The sequence below is a fragment of the Nycticebus coucang genome, chromosome 20 (genome assembly GCF_027406575.1).
Source record: "Nycticebus coucang isolate mNycCou1 chromosome 20, mNycCou1.pri, whole genome shotgun sequence".
Classification (NCBI taxonomy): Eukaryota; Metazoa; Chordata; class Mammalia; order Primates; family Lorisidae; genus Nycticebus; species Nycticebus coucang.
This window is the reverse complement of record NC_069799.1, coordinates 5,899,942-5,919,597: the sequence shown is the minus strand read 5'-3', so window position 1 is coordinate 5,919,597 and position 19,656 is coordinate 5,899,942. Positions and strand designations below refer to the sequence as shown.

General features: G+C 38.6%; 1 protein-coding gene across 1 annotated transcript in view; it reads right to left on the bottom strand.

Moving 5' to 3' along the window:
• The window catches only part of LOC128573098 (inactive N-acetylated-alpha-linked acidic dipeptidase-like protein 2), an 85,188-nt gene that overhangs the window by 37,993 nt on the left and 27,539 nt on the right, over window positions 1-19,656 (bottom strand). The window contains exon 4 of the mRNA XM_053573294.1: window positions 7,886-8,084. Within this exon, the coding sequence (XP_053429269.1) occupies window positions 7,886-8,084 (199 nt within the window). The remainder of the gene's footprint in view (window positions 1-7,885; window positions 8,085-19,656) is intronic.

The following is a 19,656-nucleotide window of genomic DNA, read 5'->3' as shown; positions in this document are numbered from 1 at the left end:
CACCTAATCTTCGATAAACCAAACAAGAACATACCCTGGGGGAAACTCTCCCTATTCAATAAATGGTGTTGGGAGAACTGGATGTCTACATGTAAAAGACTGAAACTGGACTCATACCTTTCCCCACTCAAAAAAATTGATTCAAGATGGATAAAGGACTTAAATTTAAGGCATGAAACAATTTTCCTCAAAGAAAGCATAGGAAAAACACTGGAAGATATGGGCCTGGGGAAAGACTTCATGAAGAAGACTGCCATGGCAATTGCAACAACAACAAAAATAAACAAATGGGACTTCATTAAACTGAAAAGCTTCTGTACAGCTAAGGAGACAATAACCAAAGCAAAGAGACAACCTACACAATGGGAAAGGATATTTGCATATTTTCAATCAGACAAAAGCTTGATAACTAGGATCTATAGAGAACTCAAATTAATCCACATGAAAAAAGCCAACAATCCCATATATCATTGGGCAAGAGACATGAATAGAACTTTCTCTAAAGATGACAGACGAATGGTTAACAAACACATGAAAAAATGTTCATCATCTCTATATATTAGAGAAATGCAAATCAAAACCACCCTGAGATATCATCTAACCCCAGTGAGAATGGCCCTCATCACAAAATCTCAAAACTGCAGATGCTGGCGTGGATGTGGAGAGAAGGGAACACTTTTACACTGCTGGTGGGACTGCAAACTAGTACAACCTTTCTGGAAGGAAGTATGGAGAAACCTCAAAGCACTCAAGCTAGACCTCCCATTTGATCCTGCAATCCTATTACTGGGCATCTACCCAGAAGGAAACAAATCCTTTTATCATAAGGACACTTGTACTAATCTGTTTATTGTAGCTCAATTTACAATCGCCAAAATGTGGAAACAGCCTAAATGCCCACCAACCCAGGAATGGATTAACAAGCTGTGGTATATGTATACCATGGAATACTAATCAGCCATTAAAAAAATGGAGACTTTACATCCTTCGTATTAACCTGGATGGAAGTGGAAGACATTATTCTTAGTAAAGCATCACAAGAATGGAGAAGCATGAATCCTATGTACTCAATTTTGATATGAGGACAATTAATGACAATTAAGGTTATGGTGGGAAAGCAGAAAGAGGGATGGAGGGAGGGAGGTGGGGCCTTGGTGTGTGTCACACTTTATGGCGGCAAGACATGATTGCAAGAGGGACTTTACCTAACAATTGCAATCAGTGTAACCTGGCTTATTGTACCCTCAATGAATCCCCCCAAATAAATAAATAAATAAATAAATGTACAATCCTGGCAAAGTAGTCATTATCCTGATCAAACCCCGAGCACGAGGTTCTGTTAGTATAATGAGATCATTGCTATTCTAAAATGATTTGGGGGGCTTAAGTTTCACTCACTTATAATTCTTTTTTTTTCTAACATTATTTCTTTTTTTATTATTGTTGGGGATTCATTGACGGTACAAGAAGCCAGGTTACACTGATCGCATTTGTTAGGTAAAGTCCCTCTTACAATTGTGTCTTGCCCTAAAAGGTGTGTCACACACCAAGACCCCACCCCTCTCCTTTCCTCTTTCTGCTCTCCCTTTCCCCCATCCCCACTGTGTCATTAATTGTCCTCATATCAAAATTGAGCACATAGGATTCATGCTTCTCCATTCTTGTGATGCTTTACTAAGAATAATGTGTTCCACTTCCATCCAGGTTAATACAAAGGCTGTAAAGTCTCCATTTTTTTTAATGGCTGAATAGTATTCTATGGTATACATATACCACAGTGTGTTAATCCATTCCTGGGTTGGTGGGCATTTAGGCTGTTTCCACATTTTGTGATTGTAAATTGAGCTTCAGTAAACCATCTAGTGCAAGTGTCCTTATGATAAAAGGATTTTTTTATTAAGTCTTTTGCATATAGATCATAAATACATTTATGCCAATTTTAGTGTGTTGATTATTTGTACAAATTGGAGTGTTTACATCATACTAATCAACATAGCTTTCACCTCATTTACCCAATTATAACATTGGGACATTTGTGCTCTACACATGATTGATCCAACTTGTACTTGCAATGTGCTCCATAGTTGTGGTCCCCCTACTATCCACTACTATCCCTCTCATCCCCTCCCCATTTTTCATATGCAAGTGTGAGTTATTATTAATTGGTTTCACAGTAGTACTGAGTACATTGGATTTTTTTTTCCATTCCTGAGATATTTTACTAAGAAGAATATTTTCCAGTTCCATCCATGTAAACATAAAAGTAAAGTCTCCATTTTTTTTTACTGCTGCATAGTATTCCATGGTATACATATACCACTTATAATTCTTAAAATCAAATGTATGTGTTGAATATGTAGCTGGGAATCTGATCACAGTGTGTCTGGAAAGTGTATTTTTTAATAGTTCTGTCTCATGTCATTGCTTCCCTAAATGTAAACTATTTCTAACATCTTTCAAAAGCAAAGTCGTGGGAGCTTATATGTTTGAAAGTTCTCTTTAATGGATTGCTCGCTTTGCTTATTCTTGGTTTGAGGCACAAGCATCTTGACATTTACTTTGCTATTTTCCTGCTTTCAAGGATGCTGACGAAAAATTATCTTGGCCGGGATTAGCTTGAAATGTTCCTCTGAACTTCCACAAGGCCATAGCAAAAATCTCTGGAAGAGCTCCCTTCATTATTAACCTGTCGCTGTGTCTTTCTTAAGTACACAAAGCCAGAGACCCACTCGTGCGTAGCCTGGAGTGCATGTGTGTACAGTTGTCCCTCACCTTACAAATGGGCTGTGCTCCTAAATTCCTGATTATGGCCAGGGTCTTGAAAACTGAAATTAGAAATATAGTTGCTTACATAGCACCTATAGTCTACTTAATCAAGAGGTAGCTGAAATACCACATTAAAAAAAAAAAGAAAAAAAACAGGATGATATCAGAGTGTCATCACTGATTTTCTTGGAATGATAATGATTTGCCTTTAATTCCTCTCTCCTGGTGGTGCACCCAGATATTCACACTGAGTCCTATTTCTCTCCAGCAGCCGGCATTAGACAAGGGCTCCTGTTTGCTTCTTTCTCAACTCTCCATACTCTTCAAAAATACAAAATGCAGTGTGTGCCAAAGCCACCCTAAATGTCCTACCGTTGGTAAATCCCCTACATTCCCGCGTCCCCAGCGTTTGTAGTGCAGCAATGTGTGTGTGCACATTCAAATGGGGAGGAAGGGAAACTTTGATCAACTTTAGCTGTGCAACTGCTCTCTGTTTAAGTGTATAGAGAGACTAACCACGAGATCTTATGCAGGTATTCCATCCCAGGATATAAATGTGAGGTCATGTTGATATATTTTTCACTCACATTAGAGTTGCCCATTAATAGAAATCCTTTGCCAGTTATAGTTTTGATGAGATCAATTTTGCAATCTCAAGGTTTTCTTTTTGCACACTGAAAGATTAAAATCAAAGATCCTTCTGCGTCTGTACAGTTTAGTGCAATTATTGCAAATAGAAGAGCTGGCAATCCTTGGTGCTTGCCCACTTTTAAGACCACGTATCCTGGCATATGGGTAAGTGAAGAAAGATGATGACAGAGACCCAAGAGCAGCTTCAAGAACTCACACCCTCAACCATTGCAATCATTTGTGACAAGGCTGGGAATCTTGCTGAGATTTGCTAAAATAAGCTAGGAAGAATACATCTTCACAAGATATAAATTTCACCCCTAAAATTGTTGGAAATCTAGAAAGTGCTGCAAATGTCAAATATTAAAACGTGGGGGAATCTTCCCTGAAAGACCATAATGCTTACAACAGCTTCCCCAGACTTGGAGAGAAAGTGACACGGCTGAAGCCTTTGCTACCGGAAAATATTTCTCATTTAGAGTGCCTAGATTTATTTTGGAAACTAGTGCAATTTAGGTATTGTATTTACTCTTTTTTAACAAAACTGCATATTTAATTCCACACCCCAAACTCCCAATCTTCAGTGGGATATTGCAACCCCCTCAACCGGCAAGCAGTTGGCAAATGTTTAACGAGGAAAAGGTCTACACATGGAAAGTCAAAAATGAAATCAGTACATCCCTGCAGTGGTTCTGAGGAAGGAAAACTTGTTGTAGCACTCAATTTTCAAACATTTCTGCTTTGCTTAAGAGTAATGTGGGGACAGAAGGAGGCTTTGGAAATAAGTGCACCATCAGAATCTGAAGTACAATCACCAGAATATTATGTAAATGTTATTTTGCAATATTGAATAGGACTTTATTGTAAATTATCTTATCACATTTTGCCCTCATTTATTCTTATTTTACCCTAATATTACTAGTCCTGTGAAGTTTTCTATTGTGTAGGAAAGAAACTGGAGCTCAGACGTGCTAATTATTTTGTTTCAGATTATCCAAGGAGTAAAAGGCAACTTTTCCTCCTCAAACATCGTGCCACTTTTAAAAATCCTAAGTCCGGTGCTCTTTCTACAATATCATTGCTAGACATGGTGTTTTTAATTCTGAGGCCATTCTACTATGGAAAAGTGAGATGCGGAGAGCAAAGGGAAAAATTTATTAAAAGCATATTGTATGACAAAATTAAAAAAGGCAATTCGATAGAGAAGGGGTAGTCTTTCCCCGGACATCTAATATCCATAGAAAGGGAAGAATTTAGACATAGAATATACCTTTTTCACAAAAATTACCTCAAAAGGGATCTTAAATCTAAATGAAAAACACAAAACTTTGTAACTCCTAGAAGATAATAGAAGAAAATCTAGGTGACCTTGGGTCTGACAATGACTTTTAAAATGTAACACACAAAGCACAATGCAAGAAAAGAAACATTGGTGAGATAGGTTTCATGAAAATTAAACATATCTGCTCTGCCAAGGACACTGTTACGGTAATGAAAAGGCATAGACTGGCAGAAAAGCTTTTGCAAACACTTATCTAATAAAGAACGAGTATTCAAAAAGTAAAAGCAACCCTCAAAACTCAAGGATAAAAAAATCAACTCAATTTTAAAAACAGGCAAAAATTCTGAACAGCTATCTCACCAAAAATATATAAACAGACGAAAAATAACCATAGGAAAACATGTTCAACAGAGTATGTCTTTGAATTCTAAATTCGAACAACAAGATACAAGCACACACCTATTAAAACAGCTAAAATCAGGCGGCATCTGTGGCTCAAAAGAGCAGAGCACCGCCCCATATGCTGGAGGTGGTGGGTTCAAACCCAGACCCGGCCAAAACCTGCAATAAAGAAAGAAAGAAAGAAAGAAATCAGCTAAAATCCAAGACACTGACAATGATACACGCTGGTGAGGATGTGAAACAACAGAAACTCTCATCCATTGTGGGTGGGGATGCAGACGGCACAGCCACTTCAGAAGACACTCGGCAGTTTTCCACAAAGCTAAAAACAGGCCCAGCATATATATGATCCAGGAAGTGTGCTCTTTAGTATTTACCCAGTTGAATTGAAATGTATGTCCACATAAAATCCTGCAAACAGATGTAAATAGCAACTTTCTTCACAACCACCAGGACTTGAAAGCAACAAAAATGTCCTCCAACAGATGCACGGATAATCAACCTGGGACTACTATCCCTGGTACAATGAAATATTATTCAGTGATAAAAAGAAATGAACATGCAAGCAATTTAATGCATATTGGCAAGTAAAAGAAGACAACCTGAAAAAGCTGCGTGCAGTACTCTTCCAATTTTATGACATTCTGGAAAAGGCAAAACTGTGAAGACAGTAAAAAGATCAGTGGTTGCTGGAGACTCAGTGCAGAGGGAGGTTGATGACTGGGTGGAACGTAAAGATAATCTTAGGGAAGTCAAACCATTCTGTATGATACTATGATGGTGGATACACAACATTGTACAGTTGTCAAAGCCCATAGAATGTAAAACTTAGAGCTTTAATATAAGCTATGGACTTTAATAATAATGTATCAATATTGCTCAAGATTTGTCAAGATTGCTCATTTTAGCAAATGTTCCACACTACTGCAAGGTGTTAATAATAGGAGCCACTGTGTCTAAGGGAGAGGGACTGGGACGGGGGGTGAGGGGCGGTAACAGGGGAACTCTGTGTACTTTCTGCTCTATTTTTCTCTAAACCTAAAATTGTCTAAGAAACAAGGTCTATCGATTTTTTTTTTTTAAAGAAAAGTATATTATAGTGGAGAATGTGTGGTTCACCAGGTCAGCCTCCTTTCTCAGAATAGTTAAACTATAAGAAGTAAAAAGGAATTCAACAACAAAACACAAATATCAGGAGATGTCTTCTCCAGACACACTTAGTCCCCAAGAATGGCTGTGCCTCTTGGAATCACGGTGTAGGAAGGAGTGAGATGGAAGATTTGGAATTTTTTTTTTTTTTTTTTTTTTTTAGTTTTTACAAGATTTGAACCTGCCACCTCTGGTATATGGTGCTAGCACCCTACACCTTTGACCCACAGGCGCTGCCCAGAAGATTCTGAATTTTTAGGAAAATATGTAATCCCTCTCTACTGAGGGACGATGAGTCAAGGTTTGCATCACTGGAGCTGACAGCAGTGATGTTTTTGTGCTGCTTTGTAATTTCCTACATACTTTCATGGACATGGTCCCTGGCCACAGGCACCGTTTCACCTGCTCCCTGATGCCAGCCAAGCCCAGTCCTCGGGGAGCACACTGATGCTTTTTTTTTTTCATTCAGACATTTTTTAAATCATGCCCAGGGTCTTAGTGTCACTCAGTCCGTGTGTTAATACCCGCGGTGACAGGGCTCTCATCACCACCTGAGGGCACCACTAGTCTGCTAGGAGCACTATTGGTTAGAAACCTTTCCTACGTAGTCATGATTTCTATACTGAGGCATCAGTGTTTTGTCCCAGTTGTACCCTTTGGTCAAGCACAGTGTATCTATCCGGTCTAGGGTTCATCCTGAGAAAAGGTAGGAGAGAGACGGGCACTGCGGAAGACTGTGAAGCCAGAGGATCAACTTTCCCACAGCTCTCATTCCTAAAAGGCCCATAAAGGGACTTCTATAGTACAGTAAATTACATATGTATACCTATACATATATGTGAACACACATACACAAATATATGAATAGAATGTGTATGTGTACATACACACACATATTAAACTGTCAAAGACATGCACATATTATATTACATGTAGTATAAAGAAAGTTATTTGTATTTACATTTTGTATCTTATAGAAAAGTCAGTCAGAATGCGTCATCTTTCCAACTCCATTTTCCTTTTGTTTATTTTCTGTTATATAAGGAACTTCAAAAACAAAACTGTGTAGTACTTGCCTTGTCTTTCAAGAGTCTAAATCTACTCCCCCTTTCATATGATAATTGTTAAAATGTTTTCAGAAAGCATTCCATTTTGACTCTTCAACCAAATACCCCTAATTCCTTGGTTGTTTCAAGATGCATCTAAATTACACCCTCTCTTAAGTATTAAACATATTTAAGTCCTTCATAAAATGCAGTAAATTAAACTCAGCAATCTAGATGGGATCTTACTAGGACAAAAGAACCAGGGCCTGTCTCCTGATCTGTTCAAAAAAGTACTTTTCTCTCAGTGCAACCTGTAATTCCATTTGTTCTTCCATTAGCCATATTACATTTGAGTCGTACTGAAATTAATGTAAAAAATGTCTTAGTCAGCTTCTATTTGCTACTACTAAACCAAGTTCCTTTATTCTATATTCACGTAGTTGAATTTTCCTTTGGGGGAGAGGGCCGATTTACTATTGTATACAGAACTTCTTTACAGTTATCTTTTATGTAGTGTTATGTTCACAGAAGGCACATATTCATAGTCTGAAAATTAAACATGCAAAGTTAATTCAGAGCAAAAATATAAATTTTTCACAAAGCATCCTACCTATAAAAACCCGGCGGCACCTGCCCTACCAGGAAGCTTCTCTCCATGTGCTGGAGCACGTCGTTCAGCATCCGGACGCGGGAGGGCGCTCTCTCCTCGGGGTCGTTCGCAGGCCGCATCTCCTCCGACTGGAAGAGCTCAGCGCTCTCCCGCAGCCGCGAGGCCAGGACCAGCAGCTGGTCAGCGCCAGGTAGATCACCTGGGGAAGACAGACAAGCCTCTCTCAAAAGAGACATCTCCAAAGGAGCAAAACCTGCATTTATAATCATGATTCTAAGTTTTAAACCAGACAGACCATTGAAGACAGAGGACATTTTCATGGACAATTCTCTTCTGTCACTTGAAAAAAACAAGAGGATGGTATTTGAATCCTAGCAGAAAAGAGCTTCAACATCACTTAAACTTTGATACTATATTTATTCTTCTCAAAGTATTCTGTCAAAACTTGCTTTTTATATCCTAGTAAATTCAGTTTACTGTCATAAAAAATAAAAACAGTAAATCCGAGTATGTACAGTGTTGAGGAGAGAGCGCTGTGTTCCAGGCACGGTCTGTTTAATGTCCATTCACCTGGTATCCTCATGTCCATTTCAAAGAAGCTGGAAATAAGTGAACAAATGGCCATAGGTCATAAAACAAATAAATGGCAGGCTAGGATTGGAAGCCTGGTCCTTCTGATTCAAAAATTCCTGCTCACCATGGAGTAGCCTGTTTTCCAGAAGAAAAATAATGTAGATGCAGTTCCACAATGTTTTCTTCTGAGAACACAAGGCCTGTCACTGTATATCGTCATGTGTTAAATGTACAGAAACATATTTAACGTCTGTGTTCTGTACAGAAAGTCCTGCCATGTGTCATGAAACCCATCTTTGAGTCAGTACACTGAAAACCATTCCACATGTTGTTTGCCTTGTTATGTTTCTTTTGATTAGATTCTTGTTTGTTTTTTGTTTATTTTCCATTTCTTGGTATAACTTACTGAAAGTCATTCTAATATGAATTGTGGTCACAAAACATCCACAGATGCTCCTTGGACTTAGAAAAAGCTAGCACCGGTATAGTGGTCTCCTGGACCTTGGGGCCAGTCCACCAGAGTGCAGACCCCTGCCCTGCCACTTTGTGCCTGTGTGATTTTGGTACAGTGACCAAGCTTCTGAGTCCTCATCTGTAACATGAATATAATAATGGTACTTACTTCACAGATTTCTTATGAGGATTAAATGATCGATACTTGTTAAGTATTTCCTTATGGGCAAGCAGTTCCCAGCTGATATCCTTGGAGACCTTATTTAAACATCATTCATCATATCATGAAAGGTGGAATTCTCTCATTATCTTTTTCGAAATATCTTACCACTAGACTCAGTCTTTGAGTGAGACAATAGTTAGGCGGACATTCTAGGGGGTCAGGTACAACTGGCCCCAACAAGGTCAGCATAACACTACCAAGGGTCACTTCAAGTCGAAGTAATAAATGAACATGTAGTTAGGACATAAGTGGACAGTCCTGAAGGACAGTGATGAGTCAGGCGGGTGGAGGCATGAAAGGAGGCCTTACAGGGCCTTCACCAGGGCAAGTCTTGGGCAAAGGGGAGAGATTACAAAAGGACTCTGTTCTAGTAAAGTCCACAAGTTCCTAGTTCCCAGAACACCCGGGCATTATGAAAAGGCGGATCCCCAGACGTGCTGGGGTAAAGCCCAGGGACATTCGCTTCAACATGCTGCTCACATTATCCCATTCCTTTTAAAGAGTAAGAAACACTAGGGAATGGCAGTATTCTGAGTGAAGAAAAGCTGACTGGGATGTGTACCCGATGCATTCAATACGTCTGTCAGCAATTTACCAAGCTCCAACGCAATGATCCTTATTGCTTCTCACCTTCATTTGATGAAAACTGTCTTACATCAATTCTTTGTGCTGACACTCAATAATTTTTACTACATAAGTAAAGCAGATTTGATAAAGTACGATTAGAGAAAAAAATCCAATGGCAAAAGAAAATTATATAAAGTGGTAAGTAGTTTGATAAGGGCTACAAAAGAAAAAAACAGGTAGGCTTACATGGAGTGTTCTTAGAGAACATGATAATTTTTGCTAATTTCCCATACCCATGAATCAACTTAGAATTATGATAGAAGAAGTAATACTTGAAGCTAATATGTATCTCCCTGTTCACTGAACCTCTAATATTTGTCAATTTTTTTAGAGATACAGTTTTTCTGTCTCCCAGTCTAGAGGCTCACCATGGCCTCAAAATCATGACCTCAAGCAATTCTCCCACCTCTGCTTCCCAAAGTGCTAGGATTACACAGGCTGAGCCATTGTGCCAGGCCCCGAACTTCACTATATGAATAAAATCCACTGAAGAGATTCTAAAGGTTTTGTCACTGAAGTCTCCAAAGTGCATTCCATAGTCATTAATTATTTTGTTTGATTTTATAATAAAATTGATTTTTATAATAAAATCAAACAAATTATTAGCTTGAGGTTACAAAAAGAGGTGTTTTTATTCATGTTGAAAATCTATCCCCCTAAATAACTTATCACTACCATTTTCTGAAGATATGGTTTATCTTAAATTATAATGGTTCACCAAAGTTAACATGTGCAGAACTTTGAGAGAACATCTTTACACAAAGAAAGAATAAGATAGATAAAGCACATTTAGATTACACTAGAATTGAAAGCCTGAGCAACAGAAAAAACAAGTTCGACATCTTTCAGAGTCTTCCGCTTAAGAAAGAAAAACCTGTTCTTATCTAAAGTACACTATTGAAGTGAAGACATTACTACCGAATCAAGTGAGACAAATTGTACCATTCTCCCTTATTTACTTCAAATGAATTTATCTTTCATGGCAGAGCAGATGTAGAGAATTGACAGCTTTAGGAACTAGTTAGTTCCAGAAAGGACCCCTGATCGTGAAACTCACCATCCACAACAAACCATATGCATTACTTCAAGGTCTGAGGTTATAAATTGAAAAGTGGCTCTATTTTCAATGTTCATGCCAACATTTTGATATATAAGTGACACTCCAGAGATTTCTACTGGCTATTCCCCTGCCAGTTAGAGATTGCTTGTCCCTTTAAATTAAGACCCAGGATGAAATGCTACCTTCTCTGCTTAAGTTTTGTGACCCCAGATGATTAATCCCCATGCTACTTAAGATCTGTATAATATCAGCTTCGTAAAAGAATAGATTTCTGTCTGTGCTGTTCACTGCCATTTCCTCAGCACCTCAGCGTGCCAAGCATATCATCTAATCAGTAAATGACTGAAGTATGCATGTTTATCTCACGGCACCTGTAGCATTATTATCTGAACCTGCCTTGTAGCTCTTCTCTTCTTGACTCAAAAGGACTCCTAAAGACTAGAAATATGTTTTTACATCTCTTTGTAACTCCAGATTCTAGCACATTATCTGTTCTATGGAAGTCATTTACTGAAACAAACAAAAAAAGAAAATGTTGAGTGAATATTAAATTATAAGATAACGTCTTCTTTGAAATGTGTTGTTATATTGAACGATGTCTACAAAACTTTGCAGGGAGATAATTGGTGCGTTATGAGCACCAAAAATATATTCCTGCTAAAAACCAATTTTGGTTTCAAACAAAAAAAATTAAGAAAAGAGGCTATTTTAGGGTAATGATAAGTTAAATTAAACTCAATTGATTTAAAATATGTCCTATAAATAACAAATAAAAAATTAGGATATATAAAATTTTCCTTGAGGTAGTATAGTAAATGTCAGAAAATAGAGGATTACTTGAAGCTACTCACAATTCAGATGTTTAAAAAAAGTCTATTTGGCCAAAGAAAATTTCCTGGAAACTAGAGAATTCTCCCACATGGTCGATACAATATCTTGAGTTATGTAAAGATACATAAAAGAAGGGCCTGGTCTGCTTAATTACTATCAATACAGGCTGGAATAAGTCACTTAATACGACATCAGCTTCTTTGGAGAAAATGATCACTTCACTTTGTAAACACATAAATTACTTTAAATACAAGTTACTATTAATAAAGTAAACAAACTAAGAGTAGGTTAGCAGCAACTCATTGTTAAAGGGATGGAAAACATAGTATAATAAATTTACAGATGAGTTTATTTTCAGAGCTGCCATTCCATATCATTTTCCCAGTCCATGCCCCCCTAAAATGTTTCACACTCCCCCTCATACGTGCTTTAATAAGGATTTTCCATTTTATTTTGCAGTTGCTATCAACTTGAACCCAAGCTATTTTTTAGTACCAGCTTTCCATGGGCTGGTATCTCAAACCTCTGAAGAACAAAAAAAATAATATAAAGGGTAAAGTTATTAAACTGCCAACTTTTAAAAAATGACTCTTTTGGGCGGCGCATGTGGCTCAGTCGGTAAGGCGCCGGCCCCATATACCGAAGGTGGCGGGTTCAAACCTGGCCCCGGCTGAACTGCAACCAAAAAATAGTCGGGCGTTGTGGTGGGCGCCTGTAGTCCCAGCTGCTCGGGAGGCTGAGGCAAGAGAATCGCTGAAGCCCAGGAGTTAGAGGTTGTTGTGAGCTGTGTGATGCCACAGCACTCTACCGAGGGCTATAAAGTGAGACTCTGTCTCTACAAAAAAAAAAAATAATAATAATAAAAAATGACTCTTTTATCTTTGATCTTTGTAAAAAGCCAAACACCAATACATTTTTATAACATGGTTGAACATATTGTTTTACCATAGCTATTGAAAATCAAATTATTATACAGAATAATTGAGCTGCTTCCTAAAATATCTTGGTATTATTTAAGAGATAATTGAAACATACTTCTAAATTTCAAACAAACAGTTTGCATTAATTTTTTTGTATTCTTATTATCTCAAAGTTAAATAAATTTATTTGGTAAGTACTTATTGTGCCCTATTTTGTATATTATTCTGTAAAGTTCTGAGAAAGAAGCAAAGACATATAAGATTAAATCTTCAATCTTGGTTAACTCCTGATCTAGTTAGAAGTGTACATAATACATCTAAATATACAATAAATGTCACAGGAAATAAACGTTCATGAGGATGATTTAAGAGTTTGTTGTATGTAGAAATGTTCTGAGGGAAGAAGTGAAACTTGAAAGACAGATCACAGAAGTGCCCAGATACCAAGGGCATCGCAAACGAGCTCTTAACAATTCTGGCACCTCATTTACCCACAGCACTTGAGGAACGGTGTTCTGTTTGTAAACAGCAACATTGATGTCTTCCCCTTCTCTTCCCTTAGTCCTCACATTCTAGAGGATGAATCTACCTTTAAGCTATTATTCTAAATTGTTCCAAGAAGAATGGAACTGGTCTTCTAAGAAGTCTGAATGCACCTATGAAAGGAAGAGGAGGAAGGAACGGAGAGAGGCTGTTCCTCAGGGTGGACATGGAAGGGCACATTAAAATCTAGGCAAGCCAGATCAGGAAAGAGTCTAAGATGTACTGAAGAAAACAGGTCCCTACCACTGAGGCAATCTCCTGCCTTCCAGGTGACTGCCACCTTGCTCCATGAGGCAGTGTGTTGCCCCAGAAAGTGCCCCAGTGTGTTGCCCCAGAAAGGGGCTCTGGAATCTGAAAGATCTAGATTCAAGTCCTATTGTGTACATCTGAGTAAGACACAAACTACTCTGAGGTTCAGCTTATTAATCTCTAAATTGGACTGAATTTCCAGCCCAGGTCACTGAAGTAGAGTAAGGTAAAATTTTACAACAAATGTGAGGTGTTTAGCACAATAACCAGGGCTGGGTGGAGTGAATTCTAACAGGCCAAGGTGCTTCCAAGAACATTTATTCCTCCTGAAGATCATTAAGGTGGGATCCCCAAACACCTTCCGATGGTAGCTTAGAAGCTCAAAAGTGCTTTATAAATGTCCTATTTACTTATGGGCTCTAAGACTTCTGAGTAAGACCACTAATTACAGTGCTGACTGCACCCACTGAACCCATGCATGTTCCAACCTGTGGGGACCTGGGACCCACACAGCCTACCTCTCACCTGAGGCATTTTATAACCCCATGAGTGCTGTGGCTTGAGTGTAACCTCCAAAGTTCATGTTGAAATGCAATTGTCAAGGTAAAGATATTGGAAGGTGAGGCCTTTCCAGGTGATTAGACCATGAGGGCTGTGCCCTTCCCTACAGGAAGGGCCTCTGGCATTTCCCTTCCTTGCTCTTCTGCTCCTCTGCCCTGTGAGGAGCAGGGTTCCTCCTGCCAGACAGAGCCGTCTTGGAAGCAGATGGGACCCTCACCAGACAGCAACCCTGCCAGCACCTTCAGCTTGGACTTTCCAACCTCCAGAACTGTGAGGAATACATTTCCATTGTTTACAAATTACCTGGTCTCAGGTACTCTGTTTTAGCAGCACAAACAGAATAAGACAGTGAGTTTCAACTTGGCATAAGCTTCTGTGCATTTAATCCATTCTATAACTCGCTAGGCAAATTTGTAGAATTCCTACTTTAAAGAGCGATTTCACTGCTTACTATTGTGATCTCTGCAGAGTTTCACACTCCAAAACGTTTTAAATATTGTTAGTTTATTTAAGTTTATTTTATCTTTTGGGTTTATATTGTGACTGTATTTGAAGACCCACTCAATTTTATTTCAAATTAAAAGAGAAATATACTGGTCATATTCTAAAAGTACGTTTATATATCAAACAAAAGGAGCTTTTTTTTGGTATCATTTCACAGAACCTATTCTTCTATGGATGAGCTTATCACAGTTTTAAAGGTGCTAACAATTGTACAATCACATCTTAGACTTCACTGATTTATAGTGACAAGAAAAAGTGTGATTTATGTTTCACATAATACTATGGTTAAAAGAAGAATAGAAGATTATTTGGGGGGAAAAATGTATGTTGCCTAATGTCATCTTAAAAATATCTTGTGATGTCAGTAAAGAGAAGAAAAGAAATTGCAAATATGATTTCTGCCAGGTGAAACAATAGTCCTTTATTACCCTACGTTTTCTATTCTTCATGCTGCCTTCTTTAGTATGGATCACAATAAATCATCTCAGCTGGTTATTTAAAAATGTTAAAACTCAAGGAGCAAGAGAAATGTGGGAGATAGTACATTATTGATACTCAAATAATCTAGCATTGACTTTATAATAAATAAATACAAAGGCGTTACTTTAAGATGAAATATGCCCGAAGATAATGGATCGTTAGGGCTAAACTGAATACAGAAGAAACCCTTACTTCAGAGGAAGACAATGGATAGTTAAACTATCCATTGATATAGGCTAAACTGAATACAGAAGAAACCCTTATTTCAGAGATGTCAAAGTGACACATTTAGAAGGAACAAGTTGGCCAGTTTTTACAAAATAGGCAATGTTTTTCTACATTCTAAAGATTATCTGATAATCCAATTAGCCAAGGTCTTTCACCAGATTGCATGGAGTGGGTTCCCTTCCATAACATCTGTCTGCCTGTGCAGAAGTAGAACCAAAGGAGGATCTTTTTATGACCTACAGATGGTCTCACTGTGCTATGTGTGTGAGTACAAGATCTCGCTGCTAGCTGCTTGGAAGAGTAAGCAAAAGCACTCTTGAATGAAATAAATTCACATGAAGTTTAGTCTTATAGTCACCCAAAGCAGAAATTGGGCCTCGTGTTGTGACTTACCCCTGTAATCCTAGAACTCTGGGAGGAAAGATAAGGAGATTGCCTGAGCTCAGGAGTTCAAGCCCAGCCTGAGCAAGGAAAGACCACCTCTCTACTAAAATCAGAAAAAACTAGCTGGGTGTTGTGACAGGCACCTACAATTCCAGCAACTTGGGAGGCTGAGGGAAGAGGATTGCTGGAGGTTGCTTTGAGATGTGATGCCATAGAACACAACCCAAGGTGACAGAGTGAGACTCCTCCCCCCACCCTGCCAAAAAAAAAAAAAACCCAAAAAACAAAAAAACAGCAGAAACTCAGAAACGTCTATTGTATAGCTAATGATACATGTAAGATTAATTACATATTGGCTGAAGGTAAACCAGGAAACTAACAAAAAGGGACGGGGCTTAACTAAAACTAATCGAAGAGAGGGGAAAAGGGTTCTTCATGCTCTATTATAAGCAAAAATTAAAAATTATCTTTGTGATTAAAATAAACAACTTTAAAGTGTGCCAGTGAAGCAACACTCATAAAATAATAAATTGTGGCCCTATGTTATCATGGGCCCAGGGTTTTATCCTAAAAATACAACTTAGGAAAAGAAATTACAATACAATAGTCTGTTACTATGACGGGAGAGCAGGAAAATAAGTGTCACATATGATCAATACTTCAATCAATGTAGCATCACATATAAAATGTAGACAACTGAAGACTTCACAAGAATTCCAACGAAGCCTGGAGCGTGGGGAAGGAAGATCACCAAGGCAGGCTGCGTGGGCAATAGCACGTGTGAGGGAGAAGACAAACAGAAGGAAGTTTACAATTCTGAGAGTACAAAATGGACTATAATCAAGGGACATTATGTGATAAAAATGTGAATTCAAAGAGAAATGGTGGGAAAGACTAGTTTGGGGAGGTAAACACTGACAACGTGGAAACAATCAGATTTTCTTACAGACCTGGCTACCTCAAATCCTTTCTGCAGCTAGGTCCAGATTATCAATAAACAAAATATAATCTTTAATATGTTATGTAGTCAGAATCCACTTAAGAATATAATCAAGACAGAGACAGAACATGGTTTTAGGAATTTTCCCCAATAGAAAATTTGGCCAATCTCTTACCAAAGTACCTTATTCATTTTAACAAAGTTAAAACAATTTTCAAAGAATGCCCTTGTCACACAAAAAACGTAAGTGTTAGAAATGCCAATTCAGATCAAACTTCTAGAAATATAGCATGATACATATTTCCCCTGGATCAAAATCTTTCCTTGGAATTGCTTGGATTTTGGACAGACTGCCTTGGACTTCTTACAGCGAGCACAGGACTAAATGTTCATTGTAGGTCTCTACTTGTGGGCCAGCCCAGACATGGAACTGGTGGTAATTAGAACCAAGATTGCAGACATACGGGCTGAAAGCTAGAATCATGACTTAATTTTACTTATTGGGAAAATCACTTCCTATCCTGCAGAAAGAAAAAAAAAAAAAAAAACATTAGACGAGTGCCAATCATTTGTGATTGTAGAAAAGAAACAAGTAACATCAAAAATTGAAACTAGGAAATCTAACAGGGCACAGAACTGGTGCCTTAGCATCGCCATCACCTTAAAATAGTAGCCGTCCCTGTAAAATGAAGTGATTGACACAGATTGCAGACAGAACGGGGACCAAAGACCCCATTTTGGCAAGGATAAACACCCCTAGAAAAAGAAAAAAGGGAACAGAGAAATAAGCTGAGCAAGGCAGAATAAAAACAGGTCAGCGAAGCCAGCTGCTAAATTCCTCATCTGAGCAGTTCCTGCTTTTCCTAGAAGCCTGGCCTGTGGGCAACACTGCTTGCAAACACCCCTGCTGGGGTTGTGAACACTCTGAAGAAACAATGGCCACAGAAGATGCTGTGGTCAAGGCCTGAGAAGAAAGATTAACCAGGCCGCCTCCTGCCCAGTCAACAGCCAAACAAATACCCATTGTGGAGATTTGTATTTGGGCAGAGATCAAGAGAAAAGCCTGAGCCCTGAAATATGGGTAAGAGAGCTTATATCCCTCAATCAACAGAGAAAGACGTCTCTGGGTGGAGATCAGAGGAAGATTCTTCTGTCCCACCCAGTTTTCAGAGGAGACTAATGCCCGTGGTGTTTTACTCCACAGTGAACTACAGGGGATCAACACCCCCAGGAATCTTTTGTGTGACAACGGACAGGAGGCTGCCCCCCCCACAAGGCTCAGGTTCCAGATTTCTCAAGGCTGCTCAGACCCTTAAAGTTAATGATATAGAAACAACAGGAGCTGACAGGCTTTCTCAGAGAAACTGCTGTTGTCTTTGTTGCCTTCCTCAGCTTCCCCTCTGGGCTAATGAGCAAATAGCCTTCGATAAAAGCTGAGTGGAACTGACACTCCGGGCCATTCACTGGAGCCACCTGACTAACAGGCGATGGCTCCCTGGTTTCCTATTCTGTATCTCCTGTCCTTTGTCCTCACTGTTTCTAACATTATTTTTCTTCAGTTGATGGCTGCCAGCTCCACAGGTCTTAAAGGAACATGCCCTGGGTAGGACCCGGCACTAAGGTATTATCAGAGTTCATGACAAAGGGTACAATCTACATTATAGTTATTCAAAGAAGATTAGGGAAGGTTGCCAGCAGCAACTGTCTGTGTAGGGAGACCATCAAAAGGTGGCAGCCAGCCAGTCATGCCGGTCAAAAGCCAGAGTGAGATCTTGTCTCTAAAAATAGCCGGGCATTGTGGTGGACGCCTGTAGTGTCAGCTACTCGGGAGGCGGAGGCAACAGAATCACATGAGCCCAAGAGTTTGAGGTTGCCGTGAGCTGTGATGCCACCGCACTCTACTGAGGGTGATATAGTGAGACTCTGTCTCAAAAAAAAAAGAAAGAAAGAAAAAAAATCATGTTTCCTGCTGAGTCCTCCTTGCACTAAATACATGTCCATAGCTGCATCAAGTGACAGCTACTTCTCCTTTGAGAACTTTACAATAATGCTAAATAATTAACATTCAGAATTCTGACAAACAAAATAGCAGACATTAAAAAAAAGTGTCAGAATTATATAGTCAATTATTTTAAAGTGTTGTTTTATATCTGAAGAAGTAGACAAAGTGAGAAACAGTAAAATCAGTAAAATTAAGTTCTCATCCTTTAGTCTGCTTCCAGGTCCAAGGGTGTGGTGATAGTCTACTTAATACCTTCCTCTGCCCCTGCAAGCTAGTATAACTGCATTCTACATGCAGGGTTTGGACATAGAGTCAGCCCCCATATCTGGGGGCTCTGCATCCATGGAAAATATTCAGGTAACTAAAATGGGTGGTTGCTTCTGTACCAGAAAGGTACAGACTTTTTTCCTTGTCATTATTTCCTAAACAATACAGTGTAACATCTATGCGCACAGCACGTAATACAGTAGGTATTGTAAGTAACACAAGGATGCTTTAAAGTACATGGGAGGATGTGTATAGGTTATACACAGATTCTAGGTCATTTTATATAAGGACCTTGACCGTCTGTAGATTTTGGTATCCCTGAGAGGAGTGATCCTGCCCCAGGCCCCCATGGACACTGACAGACACCTGAGCTTTTCTTTGTCACAAGTACTTCTGAAATATATCAGCTATCTTATCAGTCACTATTTACCCTGAATCTCCATACACTGCAAATAAATATTCATTCTCTATTATATGTTTGGCATTAGCCAAATATTAAGAGCCAAGGTCACTCAGTCAAAATGAGCTTTCAAGAACTATTCAATAAATCAACTAAAAAAAAAATTATTCACTGGTAAATTATCCTTCTTTCTGGTGGTTGTGAGAACAGTAGAGAATGGTCTGCTGCTACCGTAAACTAGGGTAATAAATAAACAAGATGGCCGGTTGTCAAGTGGTAAAAATTACACCATTGAAAATGCAATTGGGTTTCAGAGACCTTCATACTTATACTGTTTGCAGTAAGGAGAAACAGTATTTTATAGTTCAGCCTTGAAGGTCACTTTTTTTTTTTTTTTACTGTAATTGAGAATTTAAGAATAATCACTGCTAACCATTATAAAAGTAAGAATATAGATCAACAATTAAGCTCAAATTAAGTAGTAAAATTATATATTTTCATTTAACAGTACAGGAACTCTGTTTAG